The following is a 19,770-nucleotide window of genomic DNA, read 5'->3' as shown; positions in this document are numbered from 1 at the left end:
TTCGCTCTCTGTGGATTTGCCCTTCCAGACGCTTCAAGTGGGTGGCCTCATACAGTGCGTGGCCTCTAGTGCCTGGCTTCTCTCTTAGCATGATATTTTCAGGGTCCGTCACAGCACCACGTCCGAATGACCTTCCACTGAATGTACACATCCCGTGTATTCATGCGTCCGTGGAACTTGGGTGGCCAGTGCCATTTCGATCCATGCTGCTCTGAGCACTTGTGCCTGTGCTTTGGTTTGAGTACATGTTTTCTCTTCTCTGGAGCCTCCTCTGCTCTTGCTTGCGCCTCCTGTGAGTCTTCTGAGCCACACTTGATTCTGAGAGGTGGTGAGTGAGCGGGAAAGGAGGTGCCTGGGCTGGGCTCAGCAAGAGCTTCCCCTTCCCTGGGCTTCAGTCTTCCCTGGAGAAAGGAGCTGCTCTGATCTCTGTCGCGTGTCCTCCTCGGGGCTCTCTCGGCTTGCAGAGCTTCAGGGGAGGAGGGGCTGGACCCTGCTGTTCACAGCTGCTTCTGCTCTCAGCTGGGGCGTCTCCTCTGCCTTAAAAGACTCTTCAGCAGAGGCTTCCATGGATACAAGCAGCCTTGCCTACTCCAGCGACACGAGGACTCGCTGCAGCAGATGACCTCGAGAATCAGACCAGGTCTCGGGTGGAAGGGGCCTGGTCCTCTTGGGGGGGGGTGCGTTGAGGGATGCTCAGTCTGCACTTGTGGCCCAGGGCAGGGAGGTGGGAAGGGAGGGGCAGTCAGTGGGGAGCAGGAGGCTGTCCACACACGTTTCCTTTGGGCTCCATCCAGGGAATCCTGCCGTTCTTGAAGAAATTCAGGACAGTGGGCAAAGTGTGGGTTCTGGAAGCATCCCACATGGGTCTGGGTCCCAATTCTACAGGTACTGGCTGTGTGACCTTGGGCAAGTCACTTGATTGCTCTGTGCCTCAGTTTCCTCACTTGTGAAGTGGGCATGGTTCCTACTTCACAGTTTCTTGTGAAGAATAAATGGGATTATCCCCCATTAAGGCCTAGAGCAGGACACAACCCTGGACAACACTTCACCACGTTAGCGTGACAATGATGACACAGAGGATGAAGTGTCACCCCCACCCTGCAAATCACCCCCACCTAGCCCAGCTGACCCTCCTTACTCTGAAGTTTTATGGCTCTCAAGTTTCTCTACCCCATTAAATGTCTACTGGGGTGTGTTCTTCCATCTCTCCAACCAGCTCCTAAGCTTTGAGGAGGCAGATCTGGCCCTGGCTGCCCAGTTGGTAAGGAGGGCCAAACCCTGGTAAGGGCCGTGGTTGGGAAGGCTGGGCAGCAGGGTCTGGCGTTGGAGAGGAGACCCAGACACTTGCAGGTCTGCTGAAGACTGCTAACAGCCTGTGACAGTCACTGGCGGTCAAGTCCAGGCCACTCGAGCATGGCAGAGGTGGGACTGGGTGTTGATGTTGGTGTCTTTTGCTCAGAGAAGCTGGTCTTAAGTGGGACAGATGCTTTTACTGGGATCCTGGGTGAGTGTCCCATGGATTGGGAATAGCTGTGTATGTCTGGGGAGGAGGGAGTGGCTGACAGCCACAGGTAGCTCCTGAGTCAGTGTTCCCTGGGGCCTCTGGTCGCCTGCACAGCTGCTCGTCAGAGCTGCGGTGACCCTGAGTCTGGCTATAGAGCTTCAGCACAGCTGCCCCTGGGCAGGGCTGATGCTGCTGCATGCACTGTCCCCTCCTTGACTGTGAGCTCGTTAGCTGCAGGCTTCCGTGTGGTCTCATTCACAGGCTGGCACATAGTAGGTGCTCAGTAAGTGTCCATAGATACCTGCTGAATTCAAAAGTGGCCCAGGGGACTTTCTCTTTGGAGGACAGTAGCAGTGGGAAGCCTTGCTGGGTGAGCTGAGTGATGGCTGAAGGATGTCAATGAAGGTCTTCTGTGGATGCTCTGAGTCATCAGAATAGAATATGTCTAGGGGTGGCTGGGATGGTTGCACTGTGCACCCCATCTTCGGGGTCACTAAGGCCTGATGCTGAGCAAGGATATGGATCAGAGGGTTCCAGTTGCTGAGCCTGTTCCTCTAAGTCTCCCGAGATTTGGGGAGAGAGTCAGGACACAGTGTTCACACTAACCACAGCCTGCTCTGAGTAGTTAGCGAAACCAGAGGGAGGCCAGCAGGTACTCCTCAGGGTGAGCAGTTATCCTAATGTTGACTTTCACTGTCTGCTGGCGGGGGCGACAGGTGTGAGGGGCTGAGGGGTACACCCAGCAACAGGGGCCACTTCTGACCTGGGGCCATTTGGGCACATGCTACCTTATCGGGGGCCTCAGGTAGCTCACATCATGTAGACCTGGTGACGCTGAGATAAAGGGGCCCTAACTGGGGACAGGCTTTGCCAGCCAGAGTACTGTGACTCGCCATTCCCTGGCCTGGAAGGGGATACTCTCTCAGTTCCATAGGAAGTGGGGTGGGGGCTGCAGAGCCACGCTGTGTGCGGGACGATGGCCAGACGCTGGTGAGCGGTGGGGCTGGTACCGAGCTGGCGCTGCTGGCGGCCCGTGTGTGCCCGCTTCACCCCATGCTGCTTTCTCCTGCAGCGACTTAGAGTTGGTTAAATAACTGGCAAGTGCCCTCCAGAAACTGCTGTGCTGGGGGCTTCTATCTTCAGAATAAGCACACACACCCTTCGAATGCGCGTTTATTTCCACACTGCCTGCCCTTCCCCCAAGCCCACCCCCTTCCCGCCATCCGCCCGCTCCTCCAGCCATCTGTGTCACACACACATTTATGAGAAACCTCTCTGGCCCCAGGACACTGAAAGTCCCGGAGATACATCAGTGATGGCATAGTCCTGTCCTTCTGTGGTCGGATGGGATATTATCCAAACCACCAGGCAATCAGAACTCGGGGCGTTGCACCCACACACCAGGGAGTATAGCAGATATATCGGGAAATACCGAGGACTCACCAAAGGAGGTGGCACCCCCTGCAGCAAGGCCCTGAGGGCAGATTTTCCTAAGGAGAGTAGATGAACTGTGGAAAGGCTTAGGGACAGAGGACATGTGCTGGTTGGTCAGTGACTTAATTTGTGATTTCTGTAGTGGAAACCGATGACAGCAACCTGGACGGTGGGGGAGCTGTTCTTGCCGTGGGCTGCTTCTTCCCTGGTCCCGGGTGTAGGCTAGTCTCCTGGCGTCCGTCACCGGCTGCCTCTCGGTAGTGGCTGTTCTGTGAGGCTTGGTCTCCACCAGGGCCTCGGGTCTTCTGGCTGCGTGACACGGTGGTGTTTTCAATGCTAACTGCTCTGCTTCCGGTTTTTGGTGGTGGTGCCTCCTTTTCTCTCAAGGCCAAGGGTAGTGTCTGTGGTCACAGGTGTCAACTCCTTTACGTCCAAGTCCCGGAGGCTGCTGGCCCTGGGCAGACGGGCTGCTTCGTTCTAGGCAGCCTGGCTGTGGGGAGAGTGGGAGGGAGGCCTCTGCTCTGCATTCCCCTGCTAGTCGACGACAGCAGCTCCGGGTTGTGTCCCCACCAAGATCAAGGGAAACGTGTACGAGTCCAACCTTAATTTAACGTACAATCCCTGCCAACTTCGTGTTAGCAGATCTGTTTGGAGCTGGAAGTAATGGGCCATATCATGCCTCAGAGCTGGAGCAATGACTTATGCTGATGTCACCCACTGGCTTTCTATTGAAATTATTAATAAATCAGTAATTCTATCTGCTGTTGTGTTTATAAATATTTAATTTACCTTCAGGTGCCCACATTTTCTCCCTCTTTGCCTTAAACTCGGCTGACATTGCTCTTCTCTGAAGCACTGCTCAGTAGATCAAGTTATCAGTAGTGGGAAAGGCTACTCACTTCTCTCTCTCCTCTCTCTGGAATAAGGCTTTATCTCTTCTTTTCCTTTTAATCTTTCTGTGATTTGGCTCAGGGGTTTGGGAATCAAGCTGAGAGAACGCGGCGTCTCTTGTGACAAAGCCGAAAGATTTCGTCCAGCTTCAGAAAAACAGCCCAAACCTTCCACTCGACCTTGCCCAGGTGGAGACCCATAGTTGGCATGTGCTTTTCCCTCCTTCAGATTAATGCCATTTAGAACCTGAGAGTGTGTCTGATGTTTTCTTCCCACAGAGAAATATTTTTGTCCTTGCCATTGACTCTTCTTTTGAAACCTGGTGCTTTGATCATTGTCGTAAGCAGGTTCAGTGGACAGGACTGGAAAATCAAATCGAAGCCGCGTCCAGGTGGCACATTTTCCTGGCAGAGACGGAGTCCAGCCTGGCAGAGGAAGACCGCGGCTGGCAGCGACAAAGCTTTCTTACTTCTCAGGGTCCAGCGTGAGCTAATTGTTGTTATTATCTCTTTATTCTTCTGTTTCAGGAAATTGCAGCTTATTTAATAACATTTGAGAAACATGAAGAATGGCTAACCACGTCCCCTAAGACAAGGTAAGGCCCCGGATCTTGCCGTTTTCCGCTACTTACAGTGAATGGATTGGTTGACTTTCATGGGTGACCTGATCTGGCCAGTCAATTCAGGCAACAGGTGGAAAACGCCACATTGCGCCAGGTAGCCTGTGGCTCCGCGGTGCCGTTAACTGCCCAGACCGTTGTAGCCAGTATAACCAGATGGACTCAAAATGGTCCCGCTGCCTCTGAGCGCTCGAGCGCCTGTGCTGATGGCCAGGGCTGGACCCTTCCCCTGGGTTCCGGAGCCATTTTAGGCAGGGGCTGCAGGGGAGTTTATTTTGGGAAATTGCCCCCCTGCCACTAGTATTCTCCCAAAATGTACCTTTAAAAGAGAAACTGGCTTATCTGCCCACTTTCATTTCAATGTGTTTTACACACTACAAGTCGACTTGCTCCTGATTTCAGGTGAGAAGCTCCCCAAATCAGAAGCAGTGGCTGAGTTTGTGGTTTATTATGCAGTAAATGTCCTTGAACCTACTAACTGCCACAAGCATTTAACTTCGCTTGCCACTTGGGAACGGAGGGAATTGTCGCCAACACCGCTGCCCCAGTCCTGCCAGCAGAGGCTGCCGCTGGGCGGCGGGGAAGTGTGGCTGGGATCAGCGCTTATTTAAAGGCAGCTTCTTTCCTTGCCAACTCTGAAGTTTTTATTTTTGGTGTGTTACATTCTAGAGCTTCAGAAATGTGTGGCCACTCTCTTCCAATGGCCACAACTTTTCCACTGGCGGTGACAGGCCAGCTGTCTGTTAGCTGAGGGTGTTAGCTGGAGTGTGGCTTGCGGGGTGACTGGCCTGCAGGTGGGAATCTAAGAGGTGGAGTGCTCAGGCTGTCTCCTTGGACAGAAGCACAGCGTCTCCGGGATCGCTAGCTGGAACCAGGGTAGGGGTGAGATGGGTCCTCTGCACCCTTGGTCACAAGCCTGACTCGGCTATGTGCTGAGCCAGGGAGGAAAGCTCTGCCCCTTGAGAATGTTCACTTATTCAAGAGGTACTTTAAACTCCAACTTCCTCAGCTCAGGGGTTTACTGGTTATAGCATCCTTTAGATGAGGGCAGAATGTTCCATTTGGAGGTTAGGGATATTGAGGAAAGGGAGATCAGTGGCTGAAATCCCCCTCCCCTGGGGTGGCTCTGACTCATGTGACTTTGCAGCCTGAGACATGGAGAAGAGTCCCTCTGCAAGTGTCCTTAGCACCTCAGCCTTCTGGAGCTGTGACTCTCCTTGCTATAAAACCAAATGGCTTACATCAGTCAGCTGTTGCTGTGGTAATGCTACGTAAGAAACAACCCCCAATGTAGTGACTTTATAATAACAAACTTTTATTTCCTGCTTGTGGGTCTGTGGTTGCCTGTGGCTTTGGATCAGGACTGCTCCATGCATATTGTTCTAGGACCTAGGCTGGAGAAGCTCCCTCTGTCTGGGACAACTGGTTCTCATGGGAGAGGCAGCGGCTGAGAAGCCCAAGGCAGCACATGCGGGTGAAGCTAAAACCCCTGTCTGGATGTGGCCAAAGCAAGTCCATGGCCAACCCCAGCAAGAATGGGGCCGGGAAGGATATTCTTCTGAGGAGGGGCAGGAGTGGGGAGTGCAGAGTCATGATGACACAGTCTGCCATTTGGTGGACTCAGCCACAGCCCAGACTGTGGGAAACCCAGCCCAGTCCTCTTCTGTCTTCTGAGGGCAGCTTCCAGGGCAGTCACCGAAGCCTGTAGCCATCAGAGCCAGCTGCAGGACTTGCTAGAACTCATGCTGCTGGGCTCCCCCCGGTTTCCGACTCGCTGTTTGAACACAGGTGAGGGATGAACACAGACCATGGCATGTGCCGGGTCTGGACTCCCTTCCAGAAGCCCTGGCCTAGGTTCTTTGGGGAGAGGGAGGTGTGTGCTGTTTCCTGGTGGCACTGGTGCCTGTCTCTGCAGCCTCCAGCCTCTCCAAGGCTCTTGGCTCCTCCATGAGAGGCTCCTCCAGTCTGAGTGGGAGGAAAGAACTTCTCCTGAGCCCGAGCAAGGCTCTCCGGAGTGTGCCGGCTTCAGACATGCGCACTGGTGTGGACTACAGCACTGCAGAACATCCAAGGCGAGCGTTTTACCTCATCCCAGCCTCCAGAATCTGGGTCTTGATTGAGAAGTGGATGTCACTCGGGGATTTTTTGGACTGTAAAAGGAGCAAGAGACTTACTGTCCCAAGACACAGTGCATGCAGGGAGGAGAGGAAATGTGGGTTCCCATATTGACGGGCTTGGGTTTGAGCCCTGGCTTTGTTACCCAGTAGTTTTGTGACAGTAAGAAAATCATTTCAGCTCCTTCAAAAGCTCCACTGTTTTTTCTTCATGTAGAAAGTGAGTTACTGCTGACCCTGTCCTCACAGAGCCATGGGAGGACTGCATGAGGGGATATTTGTGATCCTGCTTTGCCTGTGTGAGGGTCCGTCATTCACAGGTGTCCCAGTTCCTCTGTCTGAAGGGCAGTCCCCAACCTGCCAGAGGCCCAGACTTCAGGAAGCATCTGCCAGAATTTCCCTAGGCCCTGGAAGGACAAATTCTTTTCCTAAAGGCAGAGGGTGGGGCTAGGCGGTCCTATTAGTATTATAATATGCTCTCAGTGTTTACACTTGAAAGCTTTGTGTCCCAGGAGAAGGAAAAGTTGCCTTCTTGTTCAAGGACCTTCCTAAATTAGTTGTTGAGTTGGGTTTGACTCCCCCACCCATCTCCGGTATTGAAATTAATTGGTGCAGTTAACTGCTGAGTTCATACAAACCGGCCTCCTGGTATTAAGGAATTAATGACACCAATACTCTGCTGGATGAGAAGGCAGCACAACTTCTGTTTGCCACCACCGCCGCCACTGCTAATTTCATTTTAGAAAATTAATAAAAATGAATTGCACCACTGACATTTATAGAGTTTCTTAATAAAATGATACATTGTTTGTGTGGAGGAATCCCTATTAAATTAATTGTTGTAATCAGTTCACATATAGATGTTGGTATAGGAGCTGCAGAGGGACCCACTGCTTGTCTCCGAGGCTTGCTGAGGGCTGGGGGTTATAAATAGAGCCCTTGCTCAGTTATTGCCCTAATTACAGAGTGGGCCCCGGAGCCAGCTCACCTGTTTAATAAGGAGGCCTACTGCTGGGAGTCCCAGGGTTGGGGGCTAGGGCAGCTGTGCTGCTGCCCAGGACCAAGTGCTGAGTGTTCATGCCACTGTATTGTGCTATCAGCAGCTGGGACCTTCACCTTGAAACATCACCCTTCAGGATGTCTTTATTTGGCACTTGCTGTGTGCTCAGCACTATGATAATCCCTCTTGGAGAGCTAGCTGAATGCCACACTCCCCGCCCTGCCCAGTGAACTTGGGATCTTGACATGAAGAGCGTCCTCCCTCTGTCTGGAAGATCCGTCTGTCTCCTCTATCAGGCCTCATTGACCCCATACCCCTCCCACACAGAGGACCCTTCCCTCTTCTTTGCCTGGTTCTCAGGGCTCAGCCCACCTGAGGCACTTTGTGTTTCACCGTTGCTTTGTTGGTTGGTTGATTCATGTCTGGCCCCTCAGGTGTGACTACCACAGGAAAGGGATCTTTCGTTGGAGTGGTTCGCAGGGTACCCCCAACACCAAGAGCAGAGCCAGATGCACAATAGGCCCTCGACACATATTTGTGAAATGAGCAAGAACAAGGTAAAAAATGTAGAAAATGTGCGTCTGCGTCTGTGCAGGAAGAGCCCTGGCTTCCTCGTGTTATTTCTTCTGGCCTATCTGGCACCAGCATTGGCCAGCTGACCAGGACTGTGTCCTAGGCATTTGCTCTAGGCTACATGCTAAGTTTAAGTTTATTACCAGGGCTGGGAAGGTGTGTGATCCCCCTCCCAGGGCTGCACAGAGGGTGTTGGAGCTGGAACTTGAACCCAGAATGATCTTCCTGCAGAGCCCCTAACCTGCCCCTCATGTTGCACCTCCACTGCCCAGAGTGGGTATGGGGACCCGATGGTAGCTCAGGATATGGCTCCACCATCCCTCTGTACCTCCCTTCACGAATTCTGAACCAGCCCAGAGACCCAGGCAGCATGGGCAGGGCCTCCCTTTGTGGGCGAGTGTGGCCTGGGCATAGCAGCCAGTGGCTTCCTGCACCTCTCTGGGACCAGGTTTGGCTCCCAGGCAGAGGCCATGCAGAACACACACCGCCACGGAGCAAGGCCCCTCCACCTTGGGGCTGCAGCAGAGCTGAGCAGGGTGCAGGCAGCAAATGCAAAACTGAGCAATCCCCGCCATTCATTTCTCCTCCCCTGGGAAACGGAGAACCTTCTGTGGACACGCAAGCCTCTAGATGGAAGGGAAGGCATATCCTTGCCAGGAATCCTGCTGTACCAGCTAGAAGGAGGCTGGAAAATGCTATTAATTGTCTAATTAATTAATTGGATTGATACAGATAGCACCTTAACACTGATGCACTAAGGTCTAGTAATAGAATCTTCTATAATGAACACTAAATGCTGCTTCGTCAATAAGCAGTGAAACCAGAGTAGCAGGAGGTGGAAGGGAAGGAGGAGAAGCTCTGAGTGTCAGGAAGACACAGGGGCATCGGGCTATCCTGCTCCTGGGTTTTCTTGACCCATGTCCTGGCTCTTCAAGTGCCTGGAGCCGTCTGCCGCGGTCTGGTCTGCGGCCCGTCGCCAGCCCGTCGCCAGCCTCCTTGGGCGCCTGGATGTCTGTGGATCTTAGACTCCTTCTGGCTCCTCCCTCTCCCCTGGTGCCCCGCTGGCCTGCTTCTTCTGACTTCTCTGGTTCCCATGAGGGCTGTCTCCTTTTTAAGGACGCCAGAGCACAGTCCCCGTGCTCCCCAGGACTCCTCGCTCCCTTTGTGCCCTGAGTCTAATGAGTGTCCACCAGCCCTGCCTTCCCTGCGGAGTCCCCACCCTTGCGACCCTGGGGTGGCCGAGGTGGCTCTGGCCCCTCCTTTCTAGGATGGCTCCTTCTGCCTTTCCTAAAATACTGTTTGTGCCCTCCTAAAATGCTTCTCCCTGGACCTCAGGCCTTGCTGTGTGCTGGACCCAGCTCCCCGGTGCCGCACTGATGAACTTATCGTGGTCATTCTGTCTCGACCTGCCCCTCCTCCACAGCTGGAAGGTGCTTACTCTCTCTGGACACATCTTCCCTGTCCCCACTTTTGCCTTCACTTGGCCACAGACCTCGTTTTGGTGCCTGATGGTCATCCGACCCATGCTGGAACCTTCTGAACCAGCAACTGCAGGAAGCACTTCCTCTTGTCCACAGCCTGCACCTGTTCCATGACTTGGATGTCCTCAGTATGGGAGTCTTGCCTCCCAGGGAGGGGGCCAGGTCTCCAAAGGCAAGGTCATGTTACTGTCCCTTTGTTGGGGTGGGTGGGAGGGCAGCCTGCAGTCATTGCCCACAGCAGCTTGCCCAGGAGAGGGGGCCAGCATCGGGTGCTGCAGCAGAGGGTTCCTTTTCCTAGAGCCCTGGGGCCCCACTTTTCGGAGCCAGGGGCTACCGCCAGTCTGTGAGTGCAGGCCTATACCTCTGGCATTGCTTTTGCCCAGATTCAGTGTAAGCAGTGCAGGGATGTGACCTTGTGGCCACCTTTGAGGCACCACCTCCTTGGGATAGGGGCCAGGGCTTTTCTAAAGAAGTCCTCATTCCTGATGAAGCTTTTTGAGTGGCCAGAGTAGAAGTGCAAAAATTAGCATAAAGATTAGCATAAAGACATCATTTGGGTGATTAAAAATGTCCCCAGAGCTACAAAGGAATGAGACCCAGACCCCTCCTACCATGCGGACGAAGCCCAGTGTTGTGCGAAGTGCAGAGCTGGCACAGAGGGCAGGTGCTGCGGGGGTCTCTTTCTACGGGCCCTCGGAGTGGCTGGGTTTGAAGACTCAGAGTGGTGGTGACGGGCGGGGGAGATGGGCAGTTGGTGTTTAGGGGGACAGTTTCTGTTGGAGAAGAGGAAAAAGTTCTGGAGTGGATGGAGGCGCTTAGTGCCACTGAACTGTCCACTTATAGTGGTTAACGTTGTAAATTTTATGTCACATGTGTTTTTCCATAATTAAAATAATTCTCAGAGTTATTCTGTAGCTCTTTTTCAGGTGTCCTGTTGGTGGAGTGGGTGGGGAAGGGGACTGGCCCTGTGTGTGGGGGGTGGGGCCCAAGTCCGCGAGGGCAGTCTCACACCCTGATCATTTCAGGGACTCTGTTCTGCAGAACCGTAAGTGAGAACGGGGCCAGCCATCATTCACCATGGTGACCTTCGCTTACCCTGACTTGGGGATCTGTTCTCAAATTAACAGAACGTCGGGTCATGTTGCGGGCATTTCAACATGTGCCTAATGCACGGAGCAAATCCAACATGTCCACACTGTCACCATTACCCAAACAGCAACTGCAGCCTGAAGGACCCCCAGAGCCCCGGCTGCCTGAGGACGACCGCAAGGCACCTGTCATGGTGTTTATATGTGTTTCCAGGATGAGGCAGGGAATTGGCTGTGACCTGGATCCTGATGAAGTGTCTGGGAGCGTCTGTACCATGCCAGGGTGTCTCAGCTCCATGTGGAAGTGGGTCTGTCCTGGGTCCGGTTTCTTCACTGGGAATCACAGAATACAGAGTGCCAACAGCAGGGAGACCAGGAGAGCGTCCTGGTGGCCCTCTGGGTCCAGAAGAGTGCTGAGGCAGGCCATTGGCTGCCTAGCCAGGGGTTGCAGCCCACACGGCTCTGGGCTCGGAGGATGGGCGAGCATCAGGTGCCCGCAGTGGTGCTTAGCTGGTTGCTAAAATGGCAGTGGCAGCCGTGTGTGCTGGTGGCCCTGGCTGGCTTGTCCCGGAGGGGACAGTCCTGGTGGTGCTCATGAGGGAACTCACTGAAGCATTCCTGGGTTTGCTCTGTGACTGCCCCTCGTTCCCCACCCAGGATCTGTGGGAATTCTGGCACACACCTTTGTGCTCTTCCTGGCCACTTGGCAGGCACAGTGCTTTTTGACTAGTGAAATTGAATCTGTGTGCAAGATGGCAGCTGGTGCCTAGGCTGAGGTCAGGGTCCTCTCTGCCAGGCTTGGGGAAAGTCAGAGGGCAAACTTGGAGGACATGGTGCTGCGTCTCCAGCCCACATGAATGCGCCATCTGCACACAGTGCCACACCCACGGGTCCGGGCCCGTCTGCCTCCTCTGTCAAGGGTTCATGTGATTAACCCAGTTCCCAGTGTTGGGAGATGCGGCCTCCAGTCTGGGGCAGACAGTGCTGTTTGGGGAAAGGACCTGGCCCCTCCCAGGGTGATAGTGAGCTCTTTTATTCCTGAATCGTGGCCCCAAATCTTCCCTGGGTAGTTGTTGGGCAGTGTGTGCCTTTCGACTTGTTCTGTGAATTATTGGAGTTCTTGTGCCTGGTGCTGCTCTGGGCATTGGGACAGTGTGGTGACCAAGAGGGCTAGACTGCCATGAGTACAATTTTGAGGAGGTGCCATGAGAGACGAGTCCAGGGAAGGGGCGGGAGGGAGGGGAATGGCCACAGGCTGCTTCCCCAGGGCTGAGCTTTGGTCAGAGCTCTGTTGAGTGCACACGTTCACAGGGAGCTGGTCACCCCTGGCTGTGGCTGTGTGGCCTGCACAGAGCTGAGGCAGGAAGGCGTTGGTAGCGTAAGACTGGACCGCAAGCCCTTATAGCTGGAGGTCGTGGGGGTGAGGTTAGGAGAGCCAGGGAGAGTGGAAATAGGAAGAAATTCGGGTGTTTTCAGGTCCCTTTGCAGATGTCCATTTTACTGATGGGAAAACTGAGGCTTCGTCTCTCTGGCAGCATGAGAAGACACAGTGGAGTCTGGCCACAGAAGAACTAGCTGGTAGCACAGAAAGGGAGCTGGGCCACCCTGAGGAACTGGTGCTCAACAGCTCATGGCCCAAAGCTCTGGCTCCCCGAATGTCAGGTACTCAGCGTTTGCCCAATGCCACATCCTCCCCGTGGCATTCTGTTTTCTCTTCTCTGTGTGCTCTGTCCCTCCTCTGAAATCGGGGTTCTGCTGTGCCTGGGTGGTGACATCTAGATGGAAGGGCTGTTGGCTCAGCTAGTCTCTCATCGGGCTGTTTGTATGTTAGAAAAATGTTGGTGACAGGGAGACCCGATGGATAACAGAATGCAGGGGACACACTCTGCAAATAGCTGCCAACTGCGGGTTCTTCTTTGGCTGTAGTACAGAACTCCACGGTGAGCAAGCGATCTTTCCCTTCACTTCCTGAGGAAGTGCTTTGGGTCTGTTTTGAGGGAGGCATCCTGGCCTTAACCCCAGGTGTGCGTCCAGTCAGTGTGCCTGGGGCTGCCCAGAGTCGCGCCATTTCTCTGGAGCTTAATTTCCTTAGCTGGTGCCAGAGGGTCTGCAAGGATACGTATGAGTTTTGCAGTTTATTAATTTTGCATTAAATAATTAATAGTAAAGTTAATTGATGAATTATTCAATTTTCAGGTAAAATGGGATGATAAATATTCATAACTTATTTTATTAAGGGAATTTTCATTTCCTATGTCATTAAATCTAGATTAACTAAGGCTGATTTTAAATGAAGATTGAAAACAATTGTGCTTTGGAATTAATTTACTAAGTTAAGGTCATTGCTTTGTGAGTTTACCCCTTGCCAGAAAGTTAGGGCTCATCTTCTGGAATATGTTCTGAATTCACAGAAAACATGTCGCCATCAGTTTAGGAAAATTCCTCAGGTCTGATGGGGACTTCCCCAGGACAGGCACCTAGGTGGCTGGGGGAGTGGCTGTGGGAGTGGCTGGAGGAACTGGCAGAGCCTTGCCCCTTCCTTGGCCCCTTCCTGTCTTCTACTGAGCTTGGCTCTTGCTTTGAACTGTTTGTTTTTTGTTTGAAAATTGCAAGACAATGTATTATTAGCTCAGATCAGATGCCATGTGGGTGTAGATGCAGGTGAAGGAATGATAAGTGAATGTCCTCAAATCATGTAAAAGTAACCCTGGGTTTTCCCGCAGAGCTCTAGGAGGTGTGTGCTGGGATTTCCTCTCTGTTAATGCTCTCAGTCAAGGGTTAAGAGTAGCCTCTGTTTTTATTTGTTTTCTATCTGATTTCTTCCAGATCTACTTTATGTTAATTTGCAAAACTGCTCAGAGTGCAGACCCATGGAGGGGTGCTGAAGGCTTTCTAGCACCCTGCGGGCGGGTTTCTGACTTGCAAATCCCCTTCTGATCTGGCATCTCAGTCCTCTCAGCCCTGCCAGTAGGTGATGCCGATGGGAAATATGCTGAGGCAGAGGGAGAGGAGGCTGGGGAGGAGGAGGAGGAGGAGGAGGAGGAGGAGGAGGAGGAGGAGGAGGAGGAGGAGGAGGAGGAGGAGGGAGAGAGGGAGAAAGGGGGAAGGGGAGAGAGCACGTCACACTCCAGCGCTCTGTGCTGCTGCTTTCCTCCATTCATGGGTGAGAAAACAGACTCAGAGACCACGTTGCTTCCCCAAGGTCACTCAGCTAATTAGCCGCAGGGCTGGACTAGAGCCCAGGTCTTTCTGACTCACATTCGAGTGCTTCTTTCAACTTCAGTGTCTTTCTTCGTGGTTTAAAATAATGCCGACCACCCCGAGCTGCGGCACCTGGACGGCTTCTCCGCGTCACCAATGTTCCGTGTAGTGTCCACTGGGCCTTGTTTGCTTGGAGGAAGCAGATCCCACATAAGCCTCTGCCTCGGAGGAGAGCGTGTGATCCTATCTCATGGAGCTGCCTTCCTAAAATCATCCCTAATTGGCTTGGAAAGTGACTTCCAACAGGCAGATGGCTTCATATCTCACTTTCTGGTGTGACTGGGGAGCCCCAGGATTAGATCTGGGCCGGGCGAGCAGTCTAGTTAACTTGGAGGTTCGGATTCTATTACTGCTGTGCCGGCAGAGGTGGCTGCCTCTGGGGAGGCGGTGTGAACCACCAGCAGCAGCCTGCATCATCAGGGACGGCGATGGCAGTTTCAGGGAGGGGAGGGGGCCCTGAAAGGTAATTCCACAACATCTAGCATTTGTCAACAAGTCTTTATTGAGTGCCCGCTGCATGCCTAGGTTTGTGGTAGGCACCATGAGGTTGCAGAGGCAGGAAACAACATGGCCCCTGATCTAATTGGAGAGCCAAGTCACGCATATCTGAGATAACTGGAGAGCAATTCCCAGACAGCACACGCAGCGGGCCTGGGTGTGTGTGTGCGTGTGTGTGTGCGTGCACATACACAGAGCTGTAAGGAAGAATGCAAAGTGGGGCCAAGATCAATTGGATTCAATTGATTTCATTGGGCAAAACAGCACAGCAACATTTGTAAGGGCGAATTTTCATCAGAAAACCGTGAACTTTGGTGGTGGTGGGGGGCCGATGTGCCCTGATGAGGGGCAGGAGAGACGACACTTGGACTTTTCTCATCTTTAAACCACACAGAGAGCAGATTAATTGGTGGCTTTGGCATCAACAGTTATAGAGTTCTAGAGGCCTCAGGATGCAAGATGCAGTGAAATCTGGACGTCCCAGAGGGAATGGCTTCAGGAGGAGGTGCCATGCAGGTGTCTTCTCTGTGTCCCGGCTGCCGGCAGTCTGATAGGGGATGGATAAATAGCCATGCCGACCCCACTGATCCACCAAGCGTCCTGAAGAGCTGACTCCAAGGGCACAGCCCACCCCCATTCACCGAGTGTCTGCAGGCTCTGGAGCCTGAAGCGCCTTCCCAGGCTGGGATCTGATTTGGAAGCTGTTAGTCCCCCTGCACCAGGCAGCTCCTAGGACCTCGGGCAGGGCATATGCAAGGTCACTCTGTGGGGTCCCTGGGATCATGCTGGCTTCTTCCTTCACTCAAGAGCCAGCTCCTCACCAGGCACTTTGCCCCTCCCCTGCCCTGGGACATTCCATAGTAACTGGTCACATGAGGGAGTTTGCTACGGCTTGTCATGTCTGCTGCAGTTTCTTTCTTAGGTTTGAGCCAGTGGGTACAAACTGTGCTCAAAGGAAGGGACGGTGCGAGGGTCACCCTCAGCAGCAAGGATCAGTGGGGCCCACTCAGGTGGCACCTACCACAGTCGAGTGTCACACAGGACGAGGCAGGCCCAGAACTGAGGCTGGGCAAGGCGCTGCCCCGTTTCTGGCACTCACTCTCCTTCTCCTAAGATGGTGGAGTGCCGGGCACAGTGGCATGGGCTGTGATCCCAGTGCCTCAGGAGGCTGATCAGGAGGATCGGAATGCAGAGCCAGCCTCAGCAAAAGCGAGGTGCTAAGCAGCTCAGTGAGACCCTGTCTCTAAAGAAAATACAAGATAGGGCCGGGAATGGGGCTCAGTGGTGGAGGGCCCTGAGTTCAATCCCTGGTATCCCACCCCCCTAAAAAGGCTGGGTTGGATTCATTGTGGAAAGGTGATGTGGGACCCATAAATGCTCAGGGTAGATCTCCCTAACTATGACACACTCTTTTTGTGGGCTGGATTCAGCCTCAGAAGCCCTAGCCAGGTGCTCTGGCCCCACCTGTATTCCTAGCTCCTTGGGAGGCTGAGACAGGAGGATTGCAAGTTTGAGGCCAGCCTGGGCAACATTAGGAGAGCCTGTCTCAAAATAAAATAAAAAGGGCTGGGAATGTAGTTCAGTGGTGAAGCACTCCTGGGTTCAATCCCCACTACCAAAACAAAATGAAAACCTTCCTAACATGGCTCTTGATTGGACAGCACTGGGGTCAAAGTCCCTTTGTCATCCTATGTGGTCTGTGTTTACCGTGCCCCAGACCAGAAGCCAGATGCTATCATCAAAAAGGGTTCCATCATCCCCTTGCCCGCCAGGGCGGGAAGGCTGAGTCCTCTGTGTTTGGAGACTGTGTGGCCCACACAGTTGGGGACAGTTCTATAGCCTAGCCATGTCCTTCTCAGATAGAACCTGGCCTCCAGATGGGTGACTTTGAGGGGTGACAGCTGGGTCTGAAGCCCAGTGTGGGGTGGGCTTGACGGGGCATTTTTATTGGTGGGTGGGGGTGGGCTTAGCCCCACATCTTCTGTTTGGCTCCTCTGGGGCAGACGTGGCCTGTGACACTCTTGCCTCTGGTGGGCTAGGGAGGGGCATAGGTCCTTCTGGAAAGGAGCTCGAGATGGCTGGGCGTTCCTGCATCCAGCTTACCTGACTTTCAGGTGGTTCATGCGGTCCCTTTCTGGGTAGCGCTCTGGGGCTCCAGGTGATGGCTTAATTTGCCTGTGGAATCCTGATACCACCCGGCACTGGCTTCCAGTCGCTGCTGGGGGCGTCCTGTTAACAAGGAGCAGGACGCATTTTCTGGGCCGTGTGACCTTTATCCCAGCCCATTAGGATTTTCAGCCCCCACCCCAGTTTCTTTTCTGGAGGGCTGGTGTGCTCAGAGGCAGTCTAATAGACATCGATTTGCAATGATTTTTAGCCACTGTGCTTCAGGAGAGTCGAGGAGCCCATGATTAATCCTCACAACGGCTCATCCCTTTTGTTTGAAAATGACCTAGTAGCTGCATCGCTCCAGCAGGCCGGGCCAGCCTGACCCAGTTCAGCTGCCTGCCTTCTGTGGCTTCATTCAAACGAGTCGGCTATGAATTATTCAGCCCTGCTGCAGGGGAGCGTGGGGCCCCTGTTGTAATAGTCAATCAGCAGCCGGGGAGGACAGCGTCACTTTCACAGACAGGGCTGCACGCTGAGAGGCAGATGAGTGAGTGTTCTTCGAAGTCGGGTTGGACCCTGCCTTTTCACGGAAGCTGGCCGCCCTCTGATCTCAGAAGGACGTTGCTGCTGCTGAGGCTTGTCCATGATCCCTGAGGCCACAGAAAACGACCTCCTGGCCCCTCCCAGCGTGGGACTCCTGAGGGACCCCTATTCCTGTTTCCTCTGAAGCAAGTCCCGGGGCGTGAGGGGGTTGCAGCAACTCCACCTACTAGCTTAGGGTTCTGTATGCCGACGAGTGGAGTCTCGTGGCCCCAAACCACGGAGCAGCAGGGCTCACTCCTTCTGGGGGACCAGAGGAGAATCCTCCCCTTCTTTGTCCAGCTGCTGGAGGCCACCCACCTTCCTGGCTCCTGACACTTCCTCCATCTTAAGAGCCAGCCCTGCAGAATCTCTCTGTCTCCCACCCCTGCCTCTGTCCTCCTTTAAATCACTTTTCGAGTGATTTAACTGGGCCCACCTGGATAATCCAGAATCACCTCCCAGCTTAAGATCACAGTTTACAATCTTAACTCAGCCTGCCATAATTCCCCTCTGCCATGTGACCTAACATACGGGTTCCCGGGATTAAGACGTGGCCATCTTTGGTTTTATGGAAATTTCTATTGAGAAGAAACTCCCAAGGGCTTCCCTGAGCAGGCAGTCTGGTCTAATTTAAGAATTAAGCCCATCTTAATTCTGCTGTCTGTGCCAGGAGAATGATGTTGACTTGGGATAGCAGGTGTATGGGGACAGTCGCTTCACCTCTCTGAGCCCACGAGATGGTTCATGAATACCTGCCGGCTGCCGTGAAGGGGGATGGGGTAGCATGAGGAAGGGGGTGGCACCAGGAAGAAGCCCTTATGTGGTACGGCTATTGCGTCCCTCTGTCTTCAGGCGACTGTGGCACCTCTCTGGTGGGAGGTGGCTTCCTCTTACTGGTGCCTTAGCTGGAGCCTATGTGGGGGAGGCTGGGGGTTGCTTGTGGTATCCGGGTGACGTGGAAGCAGGTGTATTTGGTGCAGAACAGAGCCCTCGGCTGCTGGGCTGGTCCCTTGATGGCTCTCACATCTGGCTTCCTTCAAACCCATTTACTTACATCTAGGGTATTGCGCCACGTGTCCACAAGGGACACTGACTGACCAGGCTGACCTTTTCCGGTGCCTTCGTCAAGGTTTCTATAGATGATCTTGATAATTTCCACCTCTTGATCAGTCTCTTAGACCCCTTACAGAGTTTGGCCAGGGCACCCTGATTTTTCTTGCTGTAACTGGTGAAGGTTGAGATCACCTTCCCCATTTAGCAGAGATGAAGACTTCAGTGACCTGATTACCTGACTGATAGTAGCCAAGCTGAAACCTGAGCCCAGATCTGAGCGCCTTTCTGTCTGGGTTCTAGATCCTTCTTCCATAAATACCCAGCAGATGTACTGGCTTTCGATAAGCCGACCTCCTTGCCCCTCTGTCCCTTTCCCTTTGTGGTGGCACATTCTGGAGGGCGACTTTCCTGCTTGCTCACTTTTGATCTTGACACATGGAGGGCCGAGGTCACAGCCTCTTGGAGGCGAGTCTCCCCATTGGCTGCAGGGTTTCTCTGGGCTCCAGGTCTCTAGGGCTCTTTTCCACTGCTCTCATGTGACCCAGGGACTTTGTTGACCTCCCCCACTTTCCAGACCTCACTTCCTGCATGGGGGGGGCAGCTTTGCTTTATGGGCTGCGCAGTCGAATGTGTCAATGCGGTGCCTCGTGCTCCCCGCCTCCCCGTCAGTGCCAGCCCTCCCGGCCAGCCTCACCACCTCCTCTCTGTGCAGCCAGTCTCTTCTGGTCCTTGCACACTGGGCTCCCAGCTCACCCCAGAGAGCTGGTTTAGCATCAGTGCAAGAAGCAGCAGCTTGCTGAATTGCAGCGTGTGCAGATGAATTATTCAGTGAAACCCAGTCTAACTTTATTAAGCTGGAATCATCCTTCTCTGTCAGAGGCACAGACAGAGGCTGGGTCAGGCCAGGGGCCTCCCAGGGCCTGAGGATGGTGGCTGGCCGAGGGCTGAGCCCCCCCGGGCTCCAGCGGGCTGCGGTGAACGCCCTTGGCCTCGTGCCTGTGTGGTCCTTCAAGCAGATGGGGCCAGAGGGGCAAGAGAGCAGTGGGAAGAGGAGCAAGGGAGGCTCCCAGGAGAAGGGTGGTCTCCACTCGTCCCCATTGGCCCAGAGAGGATCTGGGGCCAGAGTGGCTCAGGTCAGGATGCCCAGGACCACACTGAGAGGAAGGAAGGACTCAGGCGAGACCTCCCCCACAGACAGGCCAGGGCAGCACATATTTATTCATGATATTTAACATCATAATAAAGTTAAAGAGTTTGTGGCATTTTAAATGCCTTACAGATTAATTTATATTCTAACATGGTAACGAGGAAGCGGCTTTTGTCCAAGAGGTGAGATATGCAAAAATAACTTTTAAGTTTCTCATAATTAACCTTTAATGGGATTCTCGCACTTCAGCAATATATTTTATGCTTCAAAACTGCAACAAACAGAAGGCGCTGCGTGTTCCCTGCATTGAGAGCCAGCCACGTGAGGCTACTTTGACGTAGGCGCTTTGGCCCCTCCGTCTTTTGGTCCAAGTTCACTTGGGAGGGTAAAGGAGCAGTCGACACGGGGCCCTGGGC

General features: G+C 53.6%; 1 protein-coding gene across 20 annotated transcripts in view; it reads left to right on the top strand.

Moving 5' to 3' along the window:
• Positions 1-19,770, top strand: part of Camta1 (calmodulin binding transcription activator 1) — a 744,390-nt gene that overhangs the window by 241,245 nt on the left and 483,375 nt on the right. For all 20 annotated transcript variants that reach the window (XM_048783672.1, XM_048783671.1, XM_048783683.1 and 17 more), the window contains one exon: positions 4,357-4,424. In XM_048783672.1, the coding sequence (XP_048639629.1) occupies positions 4,357-4,424 (68 nt within the window). The remainder of the gene's footprint in view (positions 1-4,356; positions 4,425-19,770) is intronic.

Source organism: Marmota marmota, unplaced genomic scaffold (genome assembly GCF_001458135.2).
Source record: "Marmota marmota marmota unplaced genomic scaffold, marMar, whole genome shotgun sequence".
Classification (NCBI taxonomy): Eukaryota; Metazoa; Chordata; class Mammalia; order Rodentia; family Sciuridae; genus Marmota; species Marmota marmota.
Note: the sequence above shows the minus strand (reverse complement) of the source record. Positions and strands in the feature narration are given on the sequence as shown.